The 22133-nt window shown below is 42.9% G+C and overlaps 2 protein-coding genes across 3 annotated transcripts; both read right to left on the minus strand.

Moving 5' to 3' along the window:
- Nucleotides 1-1523: 1523 nt before the first annotated feature.
- TRIM21 (tripartite motif containing 21) lies at nt 1524-20539 on the minus strand. Of its 2 annotated transcripts, none has more exons than XM_047693042.1 (7): nt 20447-20539; nt 19002-19457; nt 15275-15370; nt 13986-14216; nt 5398-5420; nt 4650-4750; nt 1524-4375 (listed from the first exon to the last, which is right to left on the minus strand). In XM_047693042.1, exons 2-7 carry the CDS (start codon nt 19407-19409, stop codon nt 3828-3830), a joined length of 1407 nt encoding a protein of 468 aa, XP_047548998.1. In that variant the 5' UTR covers nt 19410-19457; nt 20447-20539; the 3' UTR covers nt 1524-3827. The 2 variants fall into 2 exon arrangements, with proteins under 2 accessions (XP_047548998.1, XP_047548999.1); XM_047693043.1 differs by having other exon boundaries at nt 20464-20490.
- On the minus strand, nt 1919-2377 carry LOC125079717 (transcription factor BTF3-like). The gene has a single exon (XM_047693497.1). The coding sequence runs from the start codon at nt 2375-2377 to the stop codon at nt 1919-1921; it is 459 nt and encodes a 152-aa protein (XP_047549453.1).
- Nucleotides 20540-22133: the final 1594 nt, after the last annotated feature.

Raw genomic sequence — 22133 nt, forward strand, 5'->3', positions numbered from 1 at the left:
CCCTCCTTTCCCCTATGATCCTCTCTTGTTTCTCAAATTCCTCATATCAGTGAGATCATACAATGATTGTCTTTCTCTGACTCATTTTACTTAGCATAATACCCTCTAGTTCCATCCATGTTGTTGCAGATAGCAAAATTTCTTTTTTTGATGGCTGCATAGTATTCCCGTGTGTGTGTGTGTGTATGTGTGTGTGACATCTTCTTTATCCATTCATCTGCTGATGGACATCTAAGCTCTTTTCATAGTTTGGCTATTGTGGTCATTGCTACTGTAAACATTTGGGTGCACGTGCCCCTTTGGATCACTAAATTTGTATCCTTAGTGTAAATACCTACTAGTGTAATTGCTGGGTCTTAGGGTAGTTCTATTTTCAACTTTTTGCGGGACCTCCATACTGTTTTCTGGAGTGGCTTCACCAGCTTGCATTCCCACTAACAGTGTAGGAGGGTTCTCCTTTCTTCTCATCCTCACCAACATTGGTTGTTTCCTGACTTATTAATTTTAGCCATTCTGATTGGTGTGAGGTGGTATCTCACTATGGTTTTGACTTGTATTTCCCTGATACGGAGTGATGTTGAACACTTTTTCATGTGTCTGTCAGCCATTCGGATGTCTACTTTGTAGAAATGTCTGTTCATGTCCTCTGCCCATTTCATGATTGGATTATTTGTTCTTTGGGTGTTGAGTTTGATAAGCTCTTTATAGATTTTGGATACTAGCCCTTTATCTGATATGTTGTTTGCAAATATCTTCTCCCATTCTGTCAGTTGTCTTTTGGTTTTGTTAACTATTGCCTTTGCTGTGCAAAAGCTTTTCATCTTGATGAAGTCCCAATAGTTCATTTTTGCCTTTGCTTCCCTTGCCTTTGGCGATGTTCCTAGGAAGAAATTGCTGCAGCTGAGGTCAAAGAAAGAGGTTGCTGCCTGTGTTCTCCTCAAGGATTTGGATGGATTCCTGTCTCACATTGAGGTCGTTTATCCATTTTGGGTATACTTTTTTGTGTGGTGTAAGTAAATCATCCAGTTTCATTCTTCTGGATGTGGCTGTCCAATTTTGCCAACACCATTTGTTGATGAGACTGTCTTTTTTCCACTGGACATTCTTCCCTGTTTTGCCAAAGTTTAGTTGACCATAGAATTGAGGGTCCATTTCTGGGCTCTCTATTCTGTTCCATTGACCTATGTGTCTGTTTTTGTTGTTCTTTTCTAATCCTTCTCTCCTTTTCCCCCCCTTATGGTTTGCTGAACTTCTTTAGTGATATACTTGGATTCTTTTATTTTTCGCATGCTTATTACTGGTTTTTGATTTGTGGTTATATATACTAAATTTGTATATAATACCCACATATAGCAGTCAATATATATTAAGTTGATCATTTAAGATTGAACCCAATTTAACTCTTCTCTCCCCATGTTTTAGGTATATATTGTCATACTTTACATCTTTTTGTGACTCTTGACTGATTTTTACAGATATACTCAGTCATGCTTCTTTTATGCTTCCTACTTTCTTTTTTTAAATATTATATGGCCATTTAAAATCTTTAATCAAATTTCATCAAAGATTACCAGCCATATTACATGCCATGCTTAGCTTTCTATAAACAATTTTGCTTTCTGTGTATAAATCAGTGTTAACAAAATAAAAAATAAAACTGTATCCTAGGCAAAGAACTTTATTAACCTTGTTTTAAACTTTATTCCCAGGCTTCTTCAGCTTAATTAGCTGCAAAGAATGAATTGTGTATAAGCAAAAACTGAAAAGAGCTGCAGTGTCCAAGGGGCTTGGGCTTAAAAATATCGGAGATCTAGATTTTATCAGATCCATGAGCAAAATTTTAAAAAGCAGTCATAATATAAAATAGCAGCTCCCAGTAACTTCTTCAAGTTTTATCTTTTTCAGAAGTTGACTCAATTCAGTTTGCTTCATTCTTGGAAGCTTCGTCAAAATTCCCCACAAGATCTGGAACTTCATCATCATCATCTGCTTCAGTAGCAAGTGGTGCTTTTCCATGCAGAGATTGTTTGGGCAGAGCTTCAGCCAGTCTTGTGAAACTAGTCAGCCTATCTGCACCAAGTTGGTTTAAGATACTGGGTAGCATTTCTGTCAGCTGCTTTGTCTCAGCATAGCCTGTGTTCATGCCAGCGATGCCTGAACTTTGGGGTTTAAAGTGGATCACTGTTCCTTGGTTTGTGAACACATTCAGTTTTTCAATACCAGAGATATTGTTTACCCCTAACTTCTTTAAGGAGAACTGAAGTTTTTTATCATCTGCTGTAGCCATTCTATGAACCACCTTCTTCTTTCGGCGAGCAGTTCCTTTCCCACCAATGTGCACTTGTGCTTGCAGTTTGGCGAGTTTCTCCTGGTTCATGAGTTTCTTTAATCTTGTTGGAGCGGAAGTGGGACTGCACAGGGTACTAGGGTTGGTGCTCAGGGGGGTCTCGGGCGGACCAGCTGTGATTAGGTGCACACACGCAAGATGGCAGCTAGAGCATGCTTCCTACTTTTACTATCTTTTCTTTCCACCCAGAGTCCCCTTTAACATTTCTTGTAGGACTGGTTTAGTGCTCATGAACTCCTTTAGCTTTTGTTTGTCTGCTAATCTCTTTACCTCATCTAGTCTGAATGATAGCCTTGCTGGATAGAATAGTCTTGGCTGCATTTTTTTTCCCCTTTCAGCACTTTGACTCTATCATATCACTCTCTTCTGGCCTACAAAGTTTCTGCTGAAAAGTTTGCTGAGAGGCCTATGGGGTTCCCTTGTATATTACTATCTATTATCATGGTGCTTTTAAAATTCTCTCATCACCAAAGAAGCAGAAAGTAGTAGGAGATAAATATGAAGAGATTTATTGCAAGGACTTGACTTATACAATTGTGGGGGTAGGCAAGGCAGGTCCTAAATCCACAAGATAGGGCATCAGAAACAGCAGGCTATAACTTTGGCAGGAGCTAAAGCTGCTAGGGGTATATGGATCATCTTCAGTGAAGTTTTGCTTTTCAGGTTTTTTACTTAATTGTCCTGTATAACTTGGGCAGACCTAATAAAAATCTCCTTAAAGTCACATGATTATGGACTTTAATAACATCTAAAAAATGCCTTCACAGCAACATTTAGATGAATGATTAAAGAACTGGGGGCTTATGGCCTAGCCAAGTTGACATATCAAAAATCTATCCCACCTTCCATTTAGATTGATACACCTTTTGACCAACACCATTAAGAAGATGTGGTTGGAAGTGCATGGTAGGGATAGAGGAGCACAGGTGCTGGATATGTGATGTGGTAATGTAAGGCATGTATCATTCAGCTTTTATTTTCAAAGGATGATTGTTTTTCTGTAGGTGATGTGGAGCCATTTATGATCTGATGTGTGTATGTTACAACAGTAATCCTAGATGTATACAAGAACAAGTATCGAATGGGATATGTCAAGGCCCAATGCATTTAGGAAGCCTTTTTGCAAACCATGCAAGGTGTATAAAAGATATGACCAAAGGGCTAGAGCTGGAGAGGAGGAAACAAGACTTGGGTCACATAAGACAGCAGAAACAAATTTTGATCGATCGAGGTGGTTTGAGCCAAATAGAAGTAGTTTGTTTCATGGAAGGAATCAGAAAGCAATCTAGTGCTAGGAATGCTGATGTAGATTTTCAGTGAACTCCCCTGCCAAAGTCTGCTTGCTGGTATCCTGACCCCTCTGCAGAGACAAAGTGGTTCAGAGTTCCTGGGGAAATGAGGAGGGTCAGTGGCTGAGAAGGGCACCAACAGGAGAGGTATTGGTGTCTAGAGAATGCCACCACAGGTCAGTGGATCCCTATCATCCCATCTCCAGAGGACAGAGGACAAGAGGAGCTGCATTTCTTCCTCCATCATTAAAACCAGTACTGAAGAAGGGCCGCAGAGGTCCAGCGAAGGCACATTCAGAGAAAGTATAGATGAGGGAGCCGTGGTCAGTGATGTTATAGAAGGAGACAATGCAGGCTTCATAGTCCAGGAATATCCCAACTTGGCGTGGAGGGACCTGAAGGTGGAGGGGAGTCTGGAGGCAGGTGCCAGCCTCATATTTTTGTTTGTTCCACAGCCAAATTGTCCAGAAGCCCGTCTCAGGCCTGAGCAAAAATTGCCCCTTCCTTTGCACAGAGTCTCTACAAACACCCAGGTCCCAGGCCTCCTTCCCTGTCACATCTACCTCCCAGTAAACCTTTCCAGAGTCAAAGCACTGGGCACCCAGGACCATGGGATAACTGTCAAATCTGTCCTCATTTTCAGGCACTTCCTGCCGTCTGTCTCCGAGCCTCACTTGTCTCCGATCCTCTGAAAGGATAAGCCACGGATTGGCTGTGTGCGGATCCAGAGTGATGTGTACTGCAGAGAGAGGACCACAGTCAGGCGGGGAGAGGGAGGGGAATTAGGAACCCTGGGCTTGTGGTGTGAGGTAAGGATGAGAGGTGAGCATGGCCTCACTACAGGAGGAAATACCCCCCAGCATGACTTTAGAAGGAACCACCTATCTGTCCCTGCCTCACCTACCCTGACCAGCTATCTCTCCCTGACCCTGGGACCCATTCTGCACCCTTAACACCCCCTGTGTTCCCCAGTCCCACTTTCCTGGGACTCCACCTTCCTGGGACTTCCTCACCTCCACATGTCCTCAGCATCCTCTTCAACCCTGGCACAAGGCACACATTCCTCAGGCCTGGGGAGGTGATGTCCAGCTCCTTCAGGTTCCAAGACTCACTCCTGGGCAAACAGTTATAGACTCTGTTTCCAACTCTTGCCTCACCCTCCTGAACCCTGATACTATAACCTCAATTGTGGATAACACTTTGGAGCAAATTTACAAACACTTGTATTAAGATCCCTGGGGGTGGAAGGTAAAAAGTGGTAGGACTTAGTTCCTATCAAGGTGTTCCTGATTACATGGGCTCCTGAAACTACTGCATAGTCTCTATCTCCTCTTCAAGACTGAGGTCAGCAGGCAAGCACATTCTGTTTCATTTTACAGGTGAGGTATCTGCTACAGATGGACTTACTTCCATAAGGAAGCTTCCATGTTGCTGGTCTCCCATCTGGCTCTTTCTGGGAGATATGTAACCAACTAGATTCTTTTTAAAGAAAGAGTTCTAGGAGGCTGTGGACTTAGAACTTCACAGAATTTCCCAGTTTGTTGGGGCTTCACTTTGTAAAGCTCTTATAGTCCAATTACTTTGGGCAGCTCACTGAGATGTTCATTAATTAGCATCAGACCAGAAAATATTTTATAGAAGACTGGATCTTTGAGAATAGGGAGGAGAATGGGGAAAACATCAGTGCATGTTTTTCTAACTTGAAAACCTTTCCCACAGGTATATAAACCCCCTCCTCTTATAAAGAAAACCTCCTCTTACCTTCCCAGGACATTTTTCACCTCCTGAGGAGAAAAGAGATAGAGTATGAATTCTGGATCACTGGTTTATCATGGAGACCTCAAGACCTCAGTTCTGTGGGTGAGGTGATGCCCTTCCCCACAGAGGTCCATGGGACATTGCTCTACCCTGTTCCTCTGGGCCAATACCTGAAATATTTCCCACCAGCCTGGAGGAGAAAGGGTGTGGATGTTTGTGGGGTAACCAGCATGGGTGTGACCTCTAGAGAGGGGAAGGATGACCAGTTTAAGGACTGTGATTCGGAAGATAAATTAGAAAGCCCAGATTTGTGGGTAGAGGAGTTGGAGGAAAGTGGAAAGGAACAAGCCCAGCCTGGCCGAAGCCCAGAGGGAGTCACAGGGTGAGAATGGCCAAGTCAGGGTGCACAGAAACTGCTCCATCTCATTTGCAGGCTTGTGTTGTTTGGGAAGGAATGGCTTTTATGCTGGAGTTAATGCTACTTTCTCATGTATGTGAAATTGAATCATTTGAGAATATGCTGTTGCAGGCCTTGGGAGCCCTTCAAGGGAACTGGCACCCTCCTAGGCCCAGTCAAAAGTGTGTTTAGAAAGCATGGTTCAATGTTGGGAAGAAGTAACCTTTAGAGTGGAAGAGGGCCTGCCAAATCAGGCCAATCCAGTCAGCCTTTTTGCACAAACAAAAATAAAGAATGACTTCATGACCACATCTGACAGACACCTTGAAAAAGTTGGGAAGAGGGAGGAGTCAAGATGGCGGAGAAGTAGCAGGCTGAGACTACTTCGGGAGGCGGGAGATCAGCTAAATAGCTTATCTAAAGATTGCAAACACCTACAAATCCAACGGGAGATTGAAGAGAAGAAGAACAGCAATTCCAGAAACAGAAAATCAACCACTTTCTGCAAGGTAGGACTGGCGGAGAAGTGAATCCAAAGCGACGGGAAGATAGACCGCGGGGGGAGGGGCCGGCTCCCGGCGAGCGGCGGAGCAACGGAGCAAAATCAGGACTTTTAAAAGTCTGTTCTGCTGAGGGACATCGCTCCAGAGGCTTAACTGGGGTGAAGCCCAGGCGGGGTAAGCGCGGCCTCAGGTCCCGCAGGGTCGCAGAAGGATCGGGGGTGTGTCAGTGTCGCAGAGCTTACCGGTATTAGAACGGGGAAGCCGGCTGCAGAGACAGAGCCGAGGAGTGACTCTCAGCTCAGGGTTGCCTTGAACCGGTCGCAGGCTCGGTCAGCTCGGAGCGCGGCCGGAGGCCAGGGTGACGAGAGTCATTTGGCACTGTTCTCTGAGGGCGCACTGAGGAGTGGGGCCCCGGGCTCTCGGCTCCTCCGGGCCGGAGACCGGGAGGCCGCCATCTTTATTCCCGTCCTCTGGACTCTACGGAAAGCGCTCAGGGAACAAAAGCTCCCGAAAGCGAACCCGAGCGGATGACTCAGCGCGGCCCCGGGTAAGGGCGGTGCAACTCCGCCTGGGGCAGAGACGCTTGAGAATCACTACAACGGGCCCCTCCCCCAGAAGATCTACGGGAAACCCAGCCAGGACCAAGTTCACCTACCAAGGAGAACGGCGGAATTCCAGAGAAGAAAGCAAAGCACGGAACTCATGGCTTTCTCCCCATGATTTTTTAGCCTTGCAGTTAATTTAATTTTTTTTTCTTTTTCAATTTTTTTTCTTTTTCTCTTCTTCTGCTAAATTTTTTTTAACTTTTACCGTTTTCTTTTTTTTTAACGTTTTTAAAATAGTTTATCTAATATAAATATATTTTTTCCTCTTTTTATATATATATTTTTTTAATCGGCTTTCTTTTTTTTAATAGTTTTTTTTTTCTTTCTTTCTGAACCCCTTTTTATCCCCTTTCTCCCCCCTCACAATTCAGGATCTCTTCTGATTTGGCTAAAGCATATTTTCCTGGGGTTGTTGCCACCCTTTTAGTATTTTACTTGCTCCTTCATAAACTCTTATCTGGACAAAATGACAAGGCGGAAAAATTCACAACAAAAAAAAGAACAAGAGGCAGTACCAAAGGCTAGGGACCTAATCAATACAGACATTGGTAATATGTCAGATATAGAGTTCAGAATGACGATTCTCAAGGTTCTAGCCGGGCTTGAAAAAGGCATGGAAGATATTAAAGCAACCCTCTCGGGAGATATAAAAGCCCTTTCTGGAGAAATAAAAGAACTAAAATCTAACCAAGTTGAAATCAAAAAAGCTATTAATGAGGTGCAATCAAAAATGGAGGCTCTCACTGCTAGGATAAATGAGGCAGAAGAAAGAATTAGCGATATAGAAGACCAAATGACAGAGAATAAAGAAGCTGAGCAAAAGAGGGACAAACAGCTACTGGACCACGAGGGGAGAATTCGAGAGATAAGTGACACCATAAGACGAAACAACATTAGAATAATTGGGATTCCAGAAGAAGAGGAAACAGAGAGGGGAGCAGAAGGTATATTGGAGAGAATTATTGGAGAGAATTTCCCCAATATGGCAAAGGGAACAAGCATCAAAATCCAGGAGGTTCAGAGAACCCCCCTCAAAATCAATAAGAATAGGTCTACACCCCGTCACCTAATAGTAAAATTGACAAGTCTTAGTGACAAAGAAAAGATCCTGAAAGCAGCCCGGGAAAAGAAGTCTGTAACGTACAATGGTAAAAATATTAGATTGGCAGCAGACTTATCCACAGAGACCTGGCAGGCCAGAAAGAGCTGGCATGATATATTCAGAGTACTAAATGAGAAGAACATGCAGCCAAGAATACTATATCCAGCTAGGCTATCATTGAAAATAGACGGAGAGATTAAAAGCTTCCAGGACAAACAAAAACTGAAAGAATTTGCAAATACCAAACCAGCTCTACAGGAAATATTGAAAGGGGTCCTCTAAGCAAAGAGAGACCCTCAAAGTAGTAGATCAGAAAGAAACAGAGACAATATACAATAACAGTCACCTTACAGGCAATACAATGGCACTAAATTCATATCTCTCAATAGTTACCCTGAATGTTAATGGGCTAAATGCCCCAATCAAAAGACACAGGGTATCGGAATGGATAAAAAAACAAAACCCATCTATATGTTGCCTACAAGAAACTCATCTTACACCCGAAGACACCTCCAGGTTTAAAGTGAGGGGGTGGAAAAGAATTTACCATGCTAATGGACATCAGAAGAAAGCAGGAGTGGCAATCCTTATATCAGATCAATTAGATTTTAAGCCAAAGATTATAATAAGAGATGAGGAAGGACACTATATCATACTCAAAGGAACTGTCCAACAAGAAGATCTAACAATTTTAAATATCTATGCCCCTAACGTGGGAGCAGCCAACTATATAAACCAATTAATAACAAAATCAAAGAAACACATCGACAAGAATACAATAATAGTAGGGGATTTTAACACTCCCCTCACTGAAATGGACAGATCATCCAAGCAAAAGATCAACAAGGAAATCAAGGCCTTAAATGACACACTGGACCAGATGGACATCACAGATATATTCAGAACATTTCATCCCAAAGCAACAGAATACACATTCTTCTCTAGTGCACATGGAACGTTCTCCAGAATAGATCACATTCTTGGTCCTAAATCAAGTCTCAACCGGTATCAAAAGATTGGGATCATTCCCTGCATATTTTCAGACCACAATGCTCTAAAGCTAGAACTCAATAACAAGAGGAAATTTGGAAAGAACCCAAATACATGGAGACTAAACAGCATCCTTCTAAAGAATGAATGGGTCAACCAGGAAATCAAAGAAGAATTGAAAAAAATTATGGAAACAAATGATAATGAAAACACAACAGTTCAGAATCTGTGGGACACAACAAAGGCAGTCCTGAGAGGAAAATATATAGCGGTACAAACCTTTCTCAAGAAACAAGAAAGGTCTCAGGTACACAACCTAACCCTACACCTAAAGGAGCTGGAGAAAGAACAAGAAAGAAACCCTAAACCCAGCAGGAGAAGAGAAATCATAAAGATCAGAGCAGAAATCAATGAAATAGAAACCAAAAAAACAATAGAACAAATCAATGAAACTAGGAGCTGGTTCTTTGAAAGAATTAATAAGATTGATAAACCCCTGGCCAGACTTATCAAAAAGAAAAGAGAGAGGACCCAAATAAATAAAATCATGAATGAAAGAGGAGAGATCACAACGAACACCAAAGAAATACAGACAATTATAAGAACATACTATGAGCAACTCTACGCCAACAAATTGGACAATCTGGAAGAAATGGATGCATTCCTAGAGACATATAAACTACCACAACTGAACCAGGAAGAAATAGAAAGCCTGAACAGACCCATAACCAGTAAGGAGATTGAAACAGTCATCAAAATCTCCAAACAAACAAAAGCCCAGGGCCAGACGGCTTCCCGGGGGAATTCTACCAAACATTTAAAGAAGAACTAATTCCTATTCTCCTGAAACTGTTCCAAAAAATAGCAATAGAAGGAAAACTTCCAAACTCATTTTATGAGGCCAGCATCACCTTGATCCCAAAACCAGACAAGGATCCCAACAAAAAGAGAACTACAGACCAATATCCTTGATGAACACAGATGCAAAAATTCTCGCCAAAATACTAGCCAATAGGATTCAACAGTACGTTAAAAGGATTATTCACCACGACCAAGTGGGATTTATTCCAGGGCTGCAAGGCTGGTTCAACATCCGCAAATCAATCAATGTGATACAACACATTAATAAAAGAAAGAACAAGAACCATATGATACTCTCCATAGATGCTGAAAAAGCATTTGACAAAGTACAGCATCCCTTCCTGATCAAAACTCTTCAAAGTGTAGGGATAGACGGCACATACCTCAATATTATCAAAGCCATCTATGAAAAACCCACCGCAAATATCATTCTCAATGGAGAAAAACTGAAAGCTTTTCCGCTAAGGTCAGGAACACGGCAGGGATGTCCGTTATCACCACTGCTATTCAACATAGTACTAGAAGTCCTAGCCTCAGCAATCAGACAACAAAAGGAAATTAAAGGCATCCAAATCGGCAAAGAAGAAGTCAAACTATCACTCTTCGCAGATGATATGATACTCTATGTGGAAAACCCAAAAGACTCCACTCCAAAACTGCTAGAACTTGTACAGGAATTCAGTAAAGTGTCAGGATATAAAATCAATGCACAGAAATCAGTTGCATTTCTCTACACCAACAACAAGACAGACGAAAGAGAAATTAAGGAGTCCATCCCATTTACAATTGCACCCAAAACTATAAGATACCTAGGAATAAACCTAACCAAAGAGACTAAGAATCTATACTCAGAAAACTATAAAGTACTCATGAAAGAAATTGAGGAAGACACAAAGAAATGGAAAAATGTTCCATGCTCCTGGATTGGAAGAATAAATATTGTGAAAATGTCTATGCTACCTAAAGCAATCTACACATTTAATGCAATTCCTATCAAAGTACCATCCATTTTTTTCAAAGAAATGGAACAAATAATCCTAAAATTTATATGGAACCAGAAAAGACCTCGAATAGCCAAAGGAATATTGAAAAAGAAAGCCAAAGTAGGTGGCATCACAATTCCGGACTTCAAGCTCTATTACAAAGCTGTCATCATCAAGACAGCATGGTACTGGCACAAAAACAGACACATAGATCAATGGAACAGAATAGAGAGCCCAGAAATGGACCCTCAACTCTATGGTCAACTCATCTTCGACAAAGCAGGAAAGAATGTCCAATGGAACAAAGACAGCCTCTTCAATAAATGGTGTTGGGAAAATTGGACAGCCACATGCAGAAAAATGAAATTGGATCATTTCCTTACACCACACACGAAAATAGACTCAAAATGGATAAAGGATCTCAATGTGAGAAAGGAATCCATCAAAATCCTCGAGGAAAACACAGGCAGCAACCTCTTCGATGTCAGCCGCAGCAACATCTTCCTAGGAACATCACCAAAGGCAAGGGAAGCAAGGGCAAAAATGAACTTTTGGGATTTTATCAAGATCAAAAGCTTTTGCACAGCAAAGGAAACAGTGAACAAAACCAAAAGACAACTGACAGAATGGGAGAAGATATTTGCAAACGACATATCAGATAAAGGGCTAGTGTCCAAAATCTATAAAGAACTTAGCAAACTCAACACCCAAAGAACAAATAATCCAATCAAGAAATGGGCAGAGGACATGAACAGACATTTCTGCAAAGAAGACATCCAGATGGCCAACAGACACATGAAAAAGTGCTCCATATCACTCGGCATCAGGGAAATACAAATCAAAACCACCATGAGATATCACCTCACACCAGTCAGAATGGCTAAAATTAACAAGTCAGGAAATGACAGATGCTGGCGAGGATGCGGAGAAAGGGGAACCCTCCTACACTGTTGGTGGGAATGCAAGCTGGTGCAACCACTCTGGAAAACAGCATGGAGGTTCCTCAAAATGTTGAAAATAGAACTACCCTATGACCCTGCAATTGCACTGCTGGGTATTTACCCTAAAGATACAAACATAGTGATCCGAAGGGGCACGTGCACCCAAATGTTTATAGCAGCAATGTCTACAATAGCCAAACTATGGAAAGAACCTAGATGTCCATCTACAGACGAATGGATAAAGAAGATGTGGTATATATACACAATGGAATACTATGCAGCCATCAAAAGAAATGAAATCTTGCCATTTGCGACGACGTGGATGGAACTAGAGGGTATCATGCTTAGCGAAATAAGTCAATCGGAGAAAGACAACTATCATATGATCTCCTTGATATGAGGGAGAGGAGATGCAACATGGGGGGTCGAGGGGGTAGGAGAAGAGTAAATGAAACAAGATGGGATTGGGAGGGAGACAAACCATAAGTGACTCTTAATCTCACAAAACAAACTGAGGGTTGATGGGGGGAGGGTGTTGGGAGAGGGGGTGGGGTTATGGATATCGGGGAGGGTATTTGCTATGGTGAGTGTTGTGAAGTGTGTAAACCTGGCGATTCGCAGACCTGTACCCCTGGGGATAAAAATATATGTTTATAAAGCTGTAAAAAAAAAAAAAAAAAAAAAAAAAAAAAAAAAAAAAAAAAAAAAAAAGGATGAATCCCCAAGTTTTGTAGCAACATGGACGGGACTGGAAGAGATTATGCTGAGTGAAATAAGTCAAGCAGAGAGAGTCAATTATTATATGGTTTCACTTATTTGTGGAGCATAACAAATAGCATGGAGGACAAGGGGAGTTGGAGAGGAGAAGGGAGTTGAGGGAAATTGGAAGGGGAGGTGAACCATGAGAGACTATGGACTCTGAAAAACGATCTGAGAATTTTGAAGGGGTGGGGGGTGGGAGGTTGGGGGCACCAGGTGGTGGGTATTGTAGAGGGCACGGATTGCATGGAGCACTGGGTGTGGTGCAAAAATAATGAATACTGTTATGCTGAAAAAAATAAAAAAATTAAAAAAAAAATACTCTCCCTGAAAAAAAAAAAAAAAAAAAAAAAAGTTGGGAAGAGGAAAACTGTAGGAGGTCAGAGCAGAAGGGACTTTTGAGACTCTGGTCTCCTATAACAAGGTAAACATATTAGGGGATGAGAGAACATACATGGATGAGGTTGTTTTTTTTTTTTTAAACCATTATATGCTTATTTTAATTTTAGCTATGGCTCTTATTATTTGGGTTAAAGTGGTTAAGTTATTTAGCTGTAGTCTTTGAATTTCTCAACCTCTCTGCTCTTCTGTTTTCTCATCCATGAAATGGGGATAACAGTACCCACCTCATTGCATTGTTGTGACAGAATGAATACAATGAGGTGTGTCCTATGTGCTATTTAAGAAATGGTCATTGTGGACATGAAAACAAAAATCAGTAACATATCAACACATAATTTTGTGACTACTATTGCTTAGGACAAATTTCCTTTTATGCTGAATTTCTTCTAATGAAAGAGTGAGACCATGTTAAGAAAATCCAATGCTAACAGGATTTGGGTAGTTCATAGAAGTGGCAGGAAGTGTGAAGATGATACATCGTGACTAAAATCTGGGGAATCTTTGTTATTCAGTCCACTCCCTCCCTCTTGTTTCACAAGTGTAGAAAGTAGGTCTTGGAAAAGAAAAGCACTTGCCCTAGAATTATGGAGAGAACTGATGGCAGGGTTGGGGCTGGGCTACTGTCTCTTAATTTCTAGTGCCATGTTCTCAGTTACGTCTATGAGAACTTTCCCATGGCCAAACCATCATGCAGAAGCTTTTGTGGTTTCTCTCATTTATCCTCACAAAAATCCTTTGAGATATGTAATATTATAATGTCCACTTAACACAGGAGAAACCTGACACTCTGAAAGGTTAAGGAACTTTCTCAGGATCGCAAACCTGGTATGTGTCAGAGCAGGCTCTAATGGGGATGGCTGCTTTTTTAAATTGCTGCAAGGAAAATTCCCTCCTAAGTTGGCACCTTTCCATGGCTTGAATGCAGACCACTCATGGGTCTGAATTCTGGTTAGTCCAGACACTGAGTTTCCATTTGCTGATGCTAGAGATCTCTGAGGCTACCCATTTTTCAGTTCATCCTTGAGCCTCAGGGAGAGGGCCGGCTCACCTGCAGCAGCTCCACGGCTGAACCCCTGCTCCTCCTCTCCAGCTCCATCACCAGCTCCTGCAGGGCTTGGCTCTTCTGGGCCAGCATGGCCTCCACCTCCCCCAGGATTCTCAGCTGGTCCCTCTCCTCCATGTCTAGCCTCTGCAGTTGCCGCTGCTCCTCTGTAGCCAGGAAGTTTTTCTGCTGCACAAACTCTGCGTGAATTCTCAGTTTGTGTGTTTCAACCTGATTCTTTAGTGTCAGTGGGAAGAAAGAGAAGGTTCAGGAACGAAGGTGTTTATATCTATTTCTATTCCCTGTAGACTCATCACTCTGGGTCTGAGAACATACATACGTACACACTATTTTGCTGGGGAGGTATGAGGGTGAGGCTTCTGAGCTAAGAGAGAGATGGGATTATGGGGCAGGGGGCACACTGTAGCAGCCCTACAACCACAGCTGCATGGGCCCATGGTATCAAACTTTCTACAGCCTCTTTCAAAACCTAGTCAGCACCCAACTGTGCTGCTCTGTCTTCACATCTCCATGAGTTCCTGAGACTGTAACACCTGTCCCCACCGCCAACAACCTCCCAAACAGCCTCACAACACTGTTCCTCAGTCCTGAGGAAAGAGAGTCCTTGGGATAATCTTTGCCATCTCCTATTAGTGACTGAAGGTCACCTGATGACACAGGATGACTCCTTTTGTCACCACAGCCTGACTTACCCTTCTCCAATCCCAAATGTTCCCTTTCTGGGCTCTATTGGCCATGAGTTCCCTCCATTCCTCTAATCCCTGGCCCCCCCAACCCCTGTCCCACTTACAGAGGCAGAACAAGCTTTAGTTCTCCATTCTACTTTGGACCAGTGATCTGGACAAGGTCAAGCACCTACCCAGTCACATTAGTTTTTCTATGTTTTGCCTTGGTCATTCCTGTAAGTCTGTTACTCACAGCCTTTGTCATTTCCTGACAGGTGTAGCCATTGGTGATCTCTATATTTCTATTGGGGAACCTCTGTCCCAGATACCAAGGCAGGCATGCTATCATGTTTTAAGACTAGGCTCAAGGATTGGGAATTTAAGGTATGGCTTGTTCCTCTTGGCACCTTCTCCTAAGACTCTTGATTTTTCTGATTGGGAACCTCTCCTTTTTATTCTCTATCAGGAGATCTAGAGGGCAGCGGATTCTTCGAGAGTGAGATACTATCACTCCACATATGGGCATAGCTATGGTTAGAGCTTGAGACCAGGACCCTGGACTCTGCCCTGGCTTCTGATCAGAGATTCCCTTTGGGATGTGACACTTGCCTTCCAGGCTGTTCTCTTTGTTGCAATATTCACTTCCATCTCTTCGGCCAACTCCTGTCCTTTTCTCAGTTTCCCTAATGCCACTTGAAGCTTCGCCTGCAGAGAAAGATAGGTTAGCACCCAACTAGACCAAGAAGTGGGGTGGAGTGGCATGAAGATGACCATGCTGGTACTTTGAAAAACCTGAGTTCAGAGAAAGAGGGAAGACTACAGTCTGACTGGGATAGGAATTCTGTGGATAAGAAGACTTTGGGAAAAGCCTGATGTTTCTTAAAAAATGCATCCAAGAAGATGGCAGAGGAATAGGAGAACCTATTTCAGCTGGTTCCCTGAATTGAGCTAGATATTTACCAGAACACCCTGAACACCTGTGAAATAAGCCTGAGTTTTAAGATTATACACTTCTGGATCTCTACAGGGGCAGAGGATCAGCAGTGGAGTGGTACAGAGTTGTTGAGAGTGCACAGACTGATATCAGAGGATAAACAGAAGGGGGAGGGAGCCACCAGAAGATAGAGCTACCCCATGACCCAGCAATTGCAATACTGGTTATTTACCCTAAAGATACAAATGTAGTGATCCAAAGGGGCACATGCACCCAAATGTTTATAGCAGCAATGTCCACAACAGTCAAACTATGGAAAGAGCCTAGATGTCCATCAACAGATGAATGGATAAAGAAGATGTGATACACACACACACACACAATGGAATACATCAAAAACCTTAAAAATTTGCCATTCGCAATGACGTGGAAGGATCTAGAGGGTATTATGCTAAGTGAAATAAGTCAATCAGAGAAAGATAATTATATCTCTCTTACATGAAGAATTTGAGGGGCAGGGCAGGGGGTCAGGGGGTGTAGGCAGGGAAAAAATGAAACAAGATGGGATTGGGAGGGAGACAAACCATAAGAGACTCTTAATCTCAGGAAACAAACAGAGTTGCTGGTGGGTGGGGTGGGATAAGGTGGCTGGGTTATGGGCATTGGGGAAGGTATGTGCTATGATGAGTGCTGTGAAATGTATAAGCCTGATAATTCAGAGACCCATACCCCTGGGGCAAATAATACATTATATGTTAATAAAAAGATAAAAAAAATAAAAAATATCAGAAAACAAAACAAAATAAAACAAAACAAAACCTCCAAAAAAACTAGAGTCCAGGACCTGATGGATTCTCTGGGGAATTCCACCAAACATTCAAAGAAGAAATAATGCCTATTCTCCTGAAGCTGTTTCAAGAAATAGAAAGAGAAGGAAAACTTCCAGATTCTTTCTATGAAGCCACTATTACCTTGATCCCCAAACCAGGCAAAGACACTATCAAAAAGAATTTCAGACCAATATCCCTGATGAATGTGGATGCCAAGATTCTCAACAAGATCCTAGCTAAGTGGCAAAGAAGTCAAACTCTCTGTCTTTGCAGATGACAGTATACTTTATGTGGAGAACCCAAAAGACTCCACCCCCAAACTACTAGAACTCATACGGCAATTCAATAATGTGGCAGGATAGAAAATCAATGCTCAGAAATCAGTTTCTTACACACTAACAGTGAAACTGGAGAAAAGGAAATTAGAGATGTGATTACATTTACAATAGCATGAATGAAAAACATAAGAGACCTTGGAATAAACCTAACCAAAGAGGTAAAGGATCTCTACTTGAAAACTATAGAATACTCACGGAAGACTGAAGAAGATACAAAAAGATGGAAAAACATTCCATGCTCAGGGACCAGAAGAATAAACAATGTTAAAATTTCTATACTGCCCAGAGAAATCTATACTTCTATACTTTCAATATCCTGGTCAAAATACCATCAATTTTTCCAAAGTGCTAGAACAACCCACCCTAAAATTTGTGTGGAACCAGAAAAGACCCCGAAGTGCCAAGGAAATGTTGAAAAAGAAAAACAAAGCTGGGGGCATCACATTGCCTGATTTCAAGGTTTATTACAAAGCTGATCACTAAGACAGCATGGTATTGGCACAAAAACAGACACATAGACCAACGGAACAGAGTAGAGAGCCCAGATACGGACCCTGAACTCTATGGTCAACTAATCTGCGACAAATCAGGAAAAAATAACCCATGGAAAAAAGTCTATTCAATAAATGGTGCCGGGAAAATTGGACAGCTATATATAGAAGAATAAACTGGACCATCCTCTTAAACCATACAGAAAGATAAACTCAAAATGGATGAAAGATCTCAATGTGAGACAGGAATCCATCAAAATCCTAGAGGAGAACATAGGCAGTAACTTCTTCGACATTGGCCACAGCAACTTCTTTCAGGACACGTCTCCAAAAGCAAAGGGAAAAAAGTGAAAATGAACTTTTGGGACTTCATCAAGACAAAAAGCTTCTGCATAGCAAATGAAAGAGTCAACAAAACAGAGGCAACCCATGGAAGGGGAGAAGATATTTTCAAATGACACTATAGACCAAGGGCTCATATCCAAGTTTTATAAAGAACTTCTCCAACTCAACACCCAAAAACCAGATAATCAACTCAAAAAGTGGGCAGAAGACATGAACAGACACTTCTCTAATGAGGATATACAAATGGCTAACAGACACATGAAAAAGTGTTCATTATCATTAGCCATCAGGGAAAGTCAAATCAAAACCATATTGAGATACCACCTTATACCAGTTAGAATGGCAAAAATTAACAAGGCAAGAAACAACAAATGTTGGAGAGGATGTGGAGAAAGGGGAACCCTCTTACACTGTTGGTGGGAATGCAAGTTGGTACAGCCGCTTTGGAAAACAGTGTTGATGTTCCTCAAAAAATTAAAAATAAGAGCTACCCTATGACCCGGCAATTTCACTACTGGGTATTTACCCCAATGATACAGATGTAGTGAAAAGAAGGGCCATATGCATCCCAATGTTCATAGCAGCAATGTCCACAATAGCCAAACTGTGGAAAGAACCAAGATGACCTTCTACAGTCGAATGGATAAAGAAGATGTGGTCCATATACATAATGAAGTATTACCCATCAGAAAGGATGAATACCCAACTTTTGCATCAGTATGAATGGGACTGGAGAGGATTACAGTAAGTGAAATAAGTCAAGCAGAGAAACTCAATTATATGGTTTCATTTACTTGTGGAACATAAGGAATAGTATGGAGGCCATTAGGAGAAGGAAGGGAAAAGTGAAGGGGGGAATTGGAGGAGGAGACGAACCATGAGACTGTGGACTCCAAGAAACAAACTGAGGGTTTTAGAGGGGAGGGAGGTGAGGGAGGTGAGGGAATGGGTTGGCCTGGTGACGGGTATTAAGGGGGGGGTACATACTGCATGGAGGATTGCATGTTATATGCAAACAATGAATCTTGGAACACTACATCAAAAACTAAAGATGTACTGTATGGTGACTAACATAACATAATAAAAAAAAAAATGAAACCAAACTGTTGTTGGGCTGCAGGGGTGGGGTACTACTCATTCCTAATTAACTAGGAGGCCACAGGAAATGTGATTCTTGCAGCATTTTCCCCAAGTATATTCCCTGCTCCTAGGGAATGAGAAAGTTGTGCTGAGCTTGCAGTTCTCTGCTTACATTAGATACGGAAGGTGGGAGACCCCCTACCTTTCCCCAACCCCTCCACTTCCACAGATGATGCTGCCTGCCCACCACTGGGGAACAAAGACCTCAAGGGACCCATATCCCTTTTACCTGCTCATGCCTCTATGCTAGGGACTCACCTGGTATTCCCGAGCAGCATCTTCAATAGGGACCATGTGGTGGTTACGGTGGCTCTGGGACTGGGAACACACCCAGCAAAGGGTCTTCCCATCTTCCTCACAGAACAGGTGCAGTTTCTCTCCATGCACCTTACACCGGTCCCCCTGTGTGTCCTCCTTGGCACTCTGGGCCATTTGTTTGAGGTTGTCCACCATGTTAGCCAGTGGCCAGTTGGGTCGGAGGTTTTGGAGCAAGAAGTTGTGCTTACACACAGGACAGACACCGCCCCCATCTTTCCCAAATTCAGAGATGCATTCGTGGCAGAAGTTGTGGCCACAGTCAATGCTCATAGGCTCCACCATGGGATCCAGGCAGATAGGGCATGTAACCTCCTCCCACATCATTGCCAAGGGCGCTACTGAGGCCATGGGGCTAATGTTCTTAGTAAGCAGCAATGCAAAGATCCTGGGGGTAGCCTGGTGGGGAGAGGAGAAAAGTAAATGAGAAGATCATAAGCGTTGTGTGAGAAAAAACAGTCCAAAGGAAAACATGAGAATGAGTTTAGTGGAAGGGGTGAGAATAAGACCAGAACAGTAATTTAAATAATAAGAACTTCTCTAGTCTCATCCACTTATCTAGTCAGACAGAAGGGGAAACTGAGTCCCCTTAAAGAGACTGTGAATGTTATTGAGAACTTCAGAGATAAAGCTATTTACAACTCTATTTTCCTCATGGCCATCCTTGCTTCATTGTGCCTGCCCAGGTTTTTCCTATCCATACCTTCCCCTCCCCTCCCTGGTCACCAGTCCTCTGCTGAGTAGCTCATCATCATGATAGGGGCCATTCACTACACACACTCCTTGTGCCAGAGAAGGTGTTGTATGCTCTGCAAACATCACTAATCTGCACAATAATGGCAAGAGTTATATATATCTGTGATTATGTACATAATATATTTATTATATATGTCTATCTGTATGTATCTATACCTGTAGGTATGCACGTGTGGATATGTTTGTGTTTCTATACACACAAACTGGTAGACCAGCGCGCTTCCTTGGGGGAACCTGGTAGCTGTCTCCATTGCTTCTGGGGCATGGACTCTTAAGTTTCTAACACCGGAAACCATCCTACCCCTCTCACCCTCAGAGGGTAACTGTCGACAGGGGTCCCTGGGCCACACTCCAGGCTAGGTTGCTGCCCCATTCTCCTGCTCAAGGTGGTCAGGCCGCGATAGCAAGGCAGCCCTCAACCCCTCCTCCTTCCTGGTGGCGTGGAAGTCACTTTCGGAGCCAGGCGCCCTCGGGCAGGGGCTGGGGTGTGGCCCGGGCTGGGGCTCAGGGTGCTCCATTGGGACTGCAGGCTCTAAGGGGGTGAGCAGGGATGGAAGGGGCCCTTCGGATCTGGGGCAGGGGAGAGAGGTCCCCCTGTCTCTGGGCCACTAGGGTCGGGGCAAGTCACTTACCTTTCCAGGGTACTCACCAGCTGGCGGCAAGTTGCCTATTTCACTTTCGATTTCCCGTCAGAGGCGCGTCTGGAAGGGAGGCGGGCGGAGGGGCGGAGAGTGGGAGGAGAGCGTGACTAGCCAGCTGGGGCGGAGCTAGGGCGCAGCAGGTGGCGGAAGCCGAGGCTGGCTCTAGTGAGAGCTCCTTAGCTATTCGTCCTTGCTTCCCGCTCCCTCCCATATCCTCAGTATCTAATAAGAGAAAATATCGCATCTAATATGGAGGAGTCATGCTGCCTCCTTTGACACTGGTCACCATCACTCCACACCTACGTGCTGTGCCGTGCCCACTTACGGGAGCTGCTCTTAGGGAGGTTTGGATGGTGACAACAGGGCCTGGAGGTCTCTCTTACAGGCCACCCTCAGCTTCCTACTTCCAGAAACAAGTCCATTTGAGGAAGGACTCGATATTCATTCATTCATTCATTTAAAGATTTAAAGACAGAGAGAGAGAGACAGTAAAGGCAGGAACACAAGCAGGGGGAGTGAGAAAAGGAGAAGCAGGCTTCCCCCCAAGCAGAGAGCCCAATGTGGGCTTGATCTCAGGACCCCGGGATCATGACCTGAGCTGTGGGCAGATGCTTAACAACTGAGCCACCCAGGTGCCCAAAGACTTGATATTCTTTTAACGTCAGGGGTAAGGGATTTATACCACATGACCCCAAGGCAGGTGTCACACCAGTGACTGGTAAGAAAGGAATTGACATTTACTGGGCACCAACTGTGTACTTGTCACTGAGCTAAGGATTTTCTGAGGTTATTTTTTATTTTAAAAATTGCAGTAAAACAACAAAACTTACCATTGTAACCGTTTTCAAGTATATAGTTCAGTGGCATTAAATACACTCACTTCATTATGTGACCATCAGCACCATCCACAGAACTTTTTTCATCTTGCCCAACTGAAACTGTTATCTGTTCAACAATAATTCCCCCATTATACCTTCCCCTCAGCCCCTGGCAGCTACCATTCAATTTTCAGTCTCTACAAATTTGACCCCTTTAGGTGCCCCAATGTAAGTGGAATCATATAGTAGTTGTTCTTTTGTGACTGACTTATTTCACTTAACAAAAGGTCCTCAAGGTTCCTCCATGTTGTAGCATGTGGCAGGATTTCCTTCCTTTTAAAGGCTGAATAATATCCCCATGTTTGTAAATGCATTTCGTTTATCCATTCATCTGTGAATGGACACTTGGGTGGCTTCCATCTTTTGACTACTGTGAATACTGTTGCTATGGCAGGTTGTATGATTTAAGCCACATAACAATTTAGTGATTTAGGAATTTTTAAACTCACATCCCAGGAGAGGACATGGATTCTGAATGGAGTAAAGCGACTTGCTTGAAGTGGCATAGTAAGTAGGTGCATGAGAATTAAAGGTCCAGGGAAGACCCTTATTTTAGTGACAACCCAGAGATAACAGGCTTCCCCGTCAGCTCAAGCAGAGGCTGTAGGAGCAGCTGGGAGGGATGTGGTCATAAGCTGTAGAGGAGGAAGGGAAAAAAGGAAGGGCGAGGAGACTAGAATAATTCTCAATTCCTTCCAACTCATATATATATAAGTATATATATATATATATATATATATATATATATATATATATATATCCCTGTATAACTGCTTAATGTTTTCTATAGATTTAGGGAA

The sequence above is a fragment of the Lutra lutra genome, chromosome 10 (genome assembly GCF_902655055.1).
Source record: "Lutra lutra chromosome 10, mLutLut1.2, whole genome shotgun sequence".
Taxonomy (NCBI): Eukaryota; Metazoa; Chordata; class Mammalia; order Carnivora; family Mustelidae; genus Lutra; species Lutra lutra.

What these genes read in the sequence shown, in the direction of transcription:
- LOC125079717 (XM_047693497.1), bottom strand. Translation starts at nt 2,377, where the DNA reads ATGAACCAGGAGAAACTCGCCAAACTGCAAGCACAAGTGCACATTGGT.
- TRIM21 (XM_047693042.1), bottom strand. Translation starts at nt 19,409, where the DNA reads ATGGCCTCAGTAGCGCCCTTGGCAATGATGTGGGAGGAGGTTACATGC. An exon ending in ATGCTGCTCGGGAATACCAG is followed by an intron (nt 15,371 to 19,001) that starts GTGAGTCCCTAG and finishes CTTTCTCTGCAG; the next exon opens with GCGAAGCTTCAAGTGGCATT. An exon ending in GTGAAAAATGTCCTGGGAAG is followed by an intron (nt 4,751 to 5,397) that starts GTAAGAGGAGGT and finishes CTGTTTGCCCAG; the next exon opens with GAGTGAGTCTTGGAACCTGA.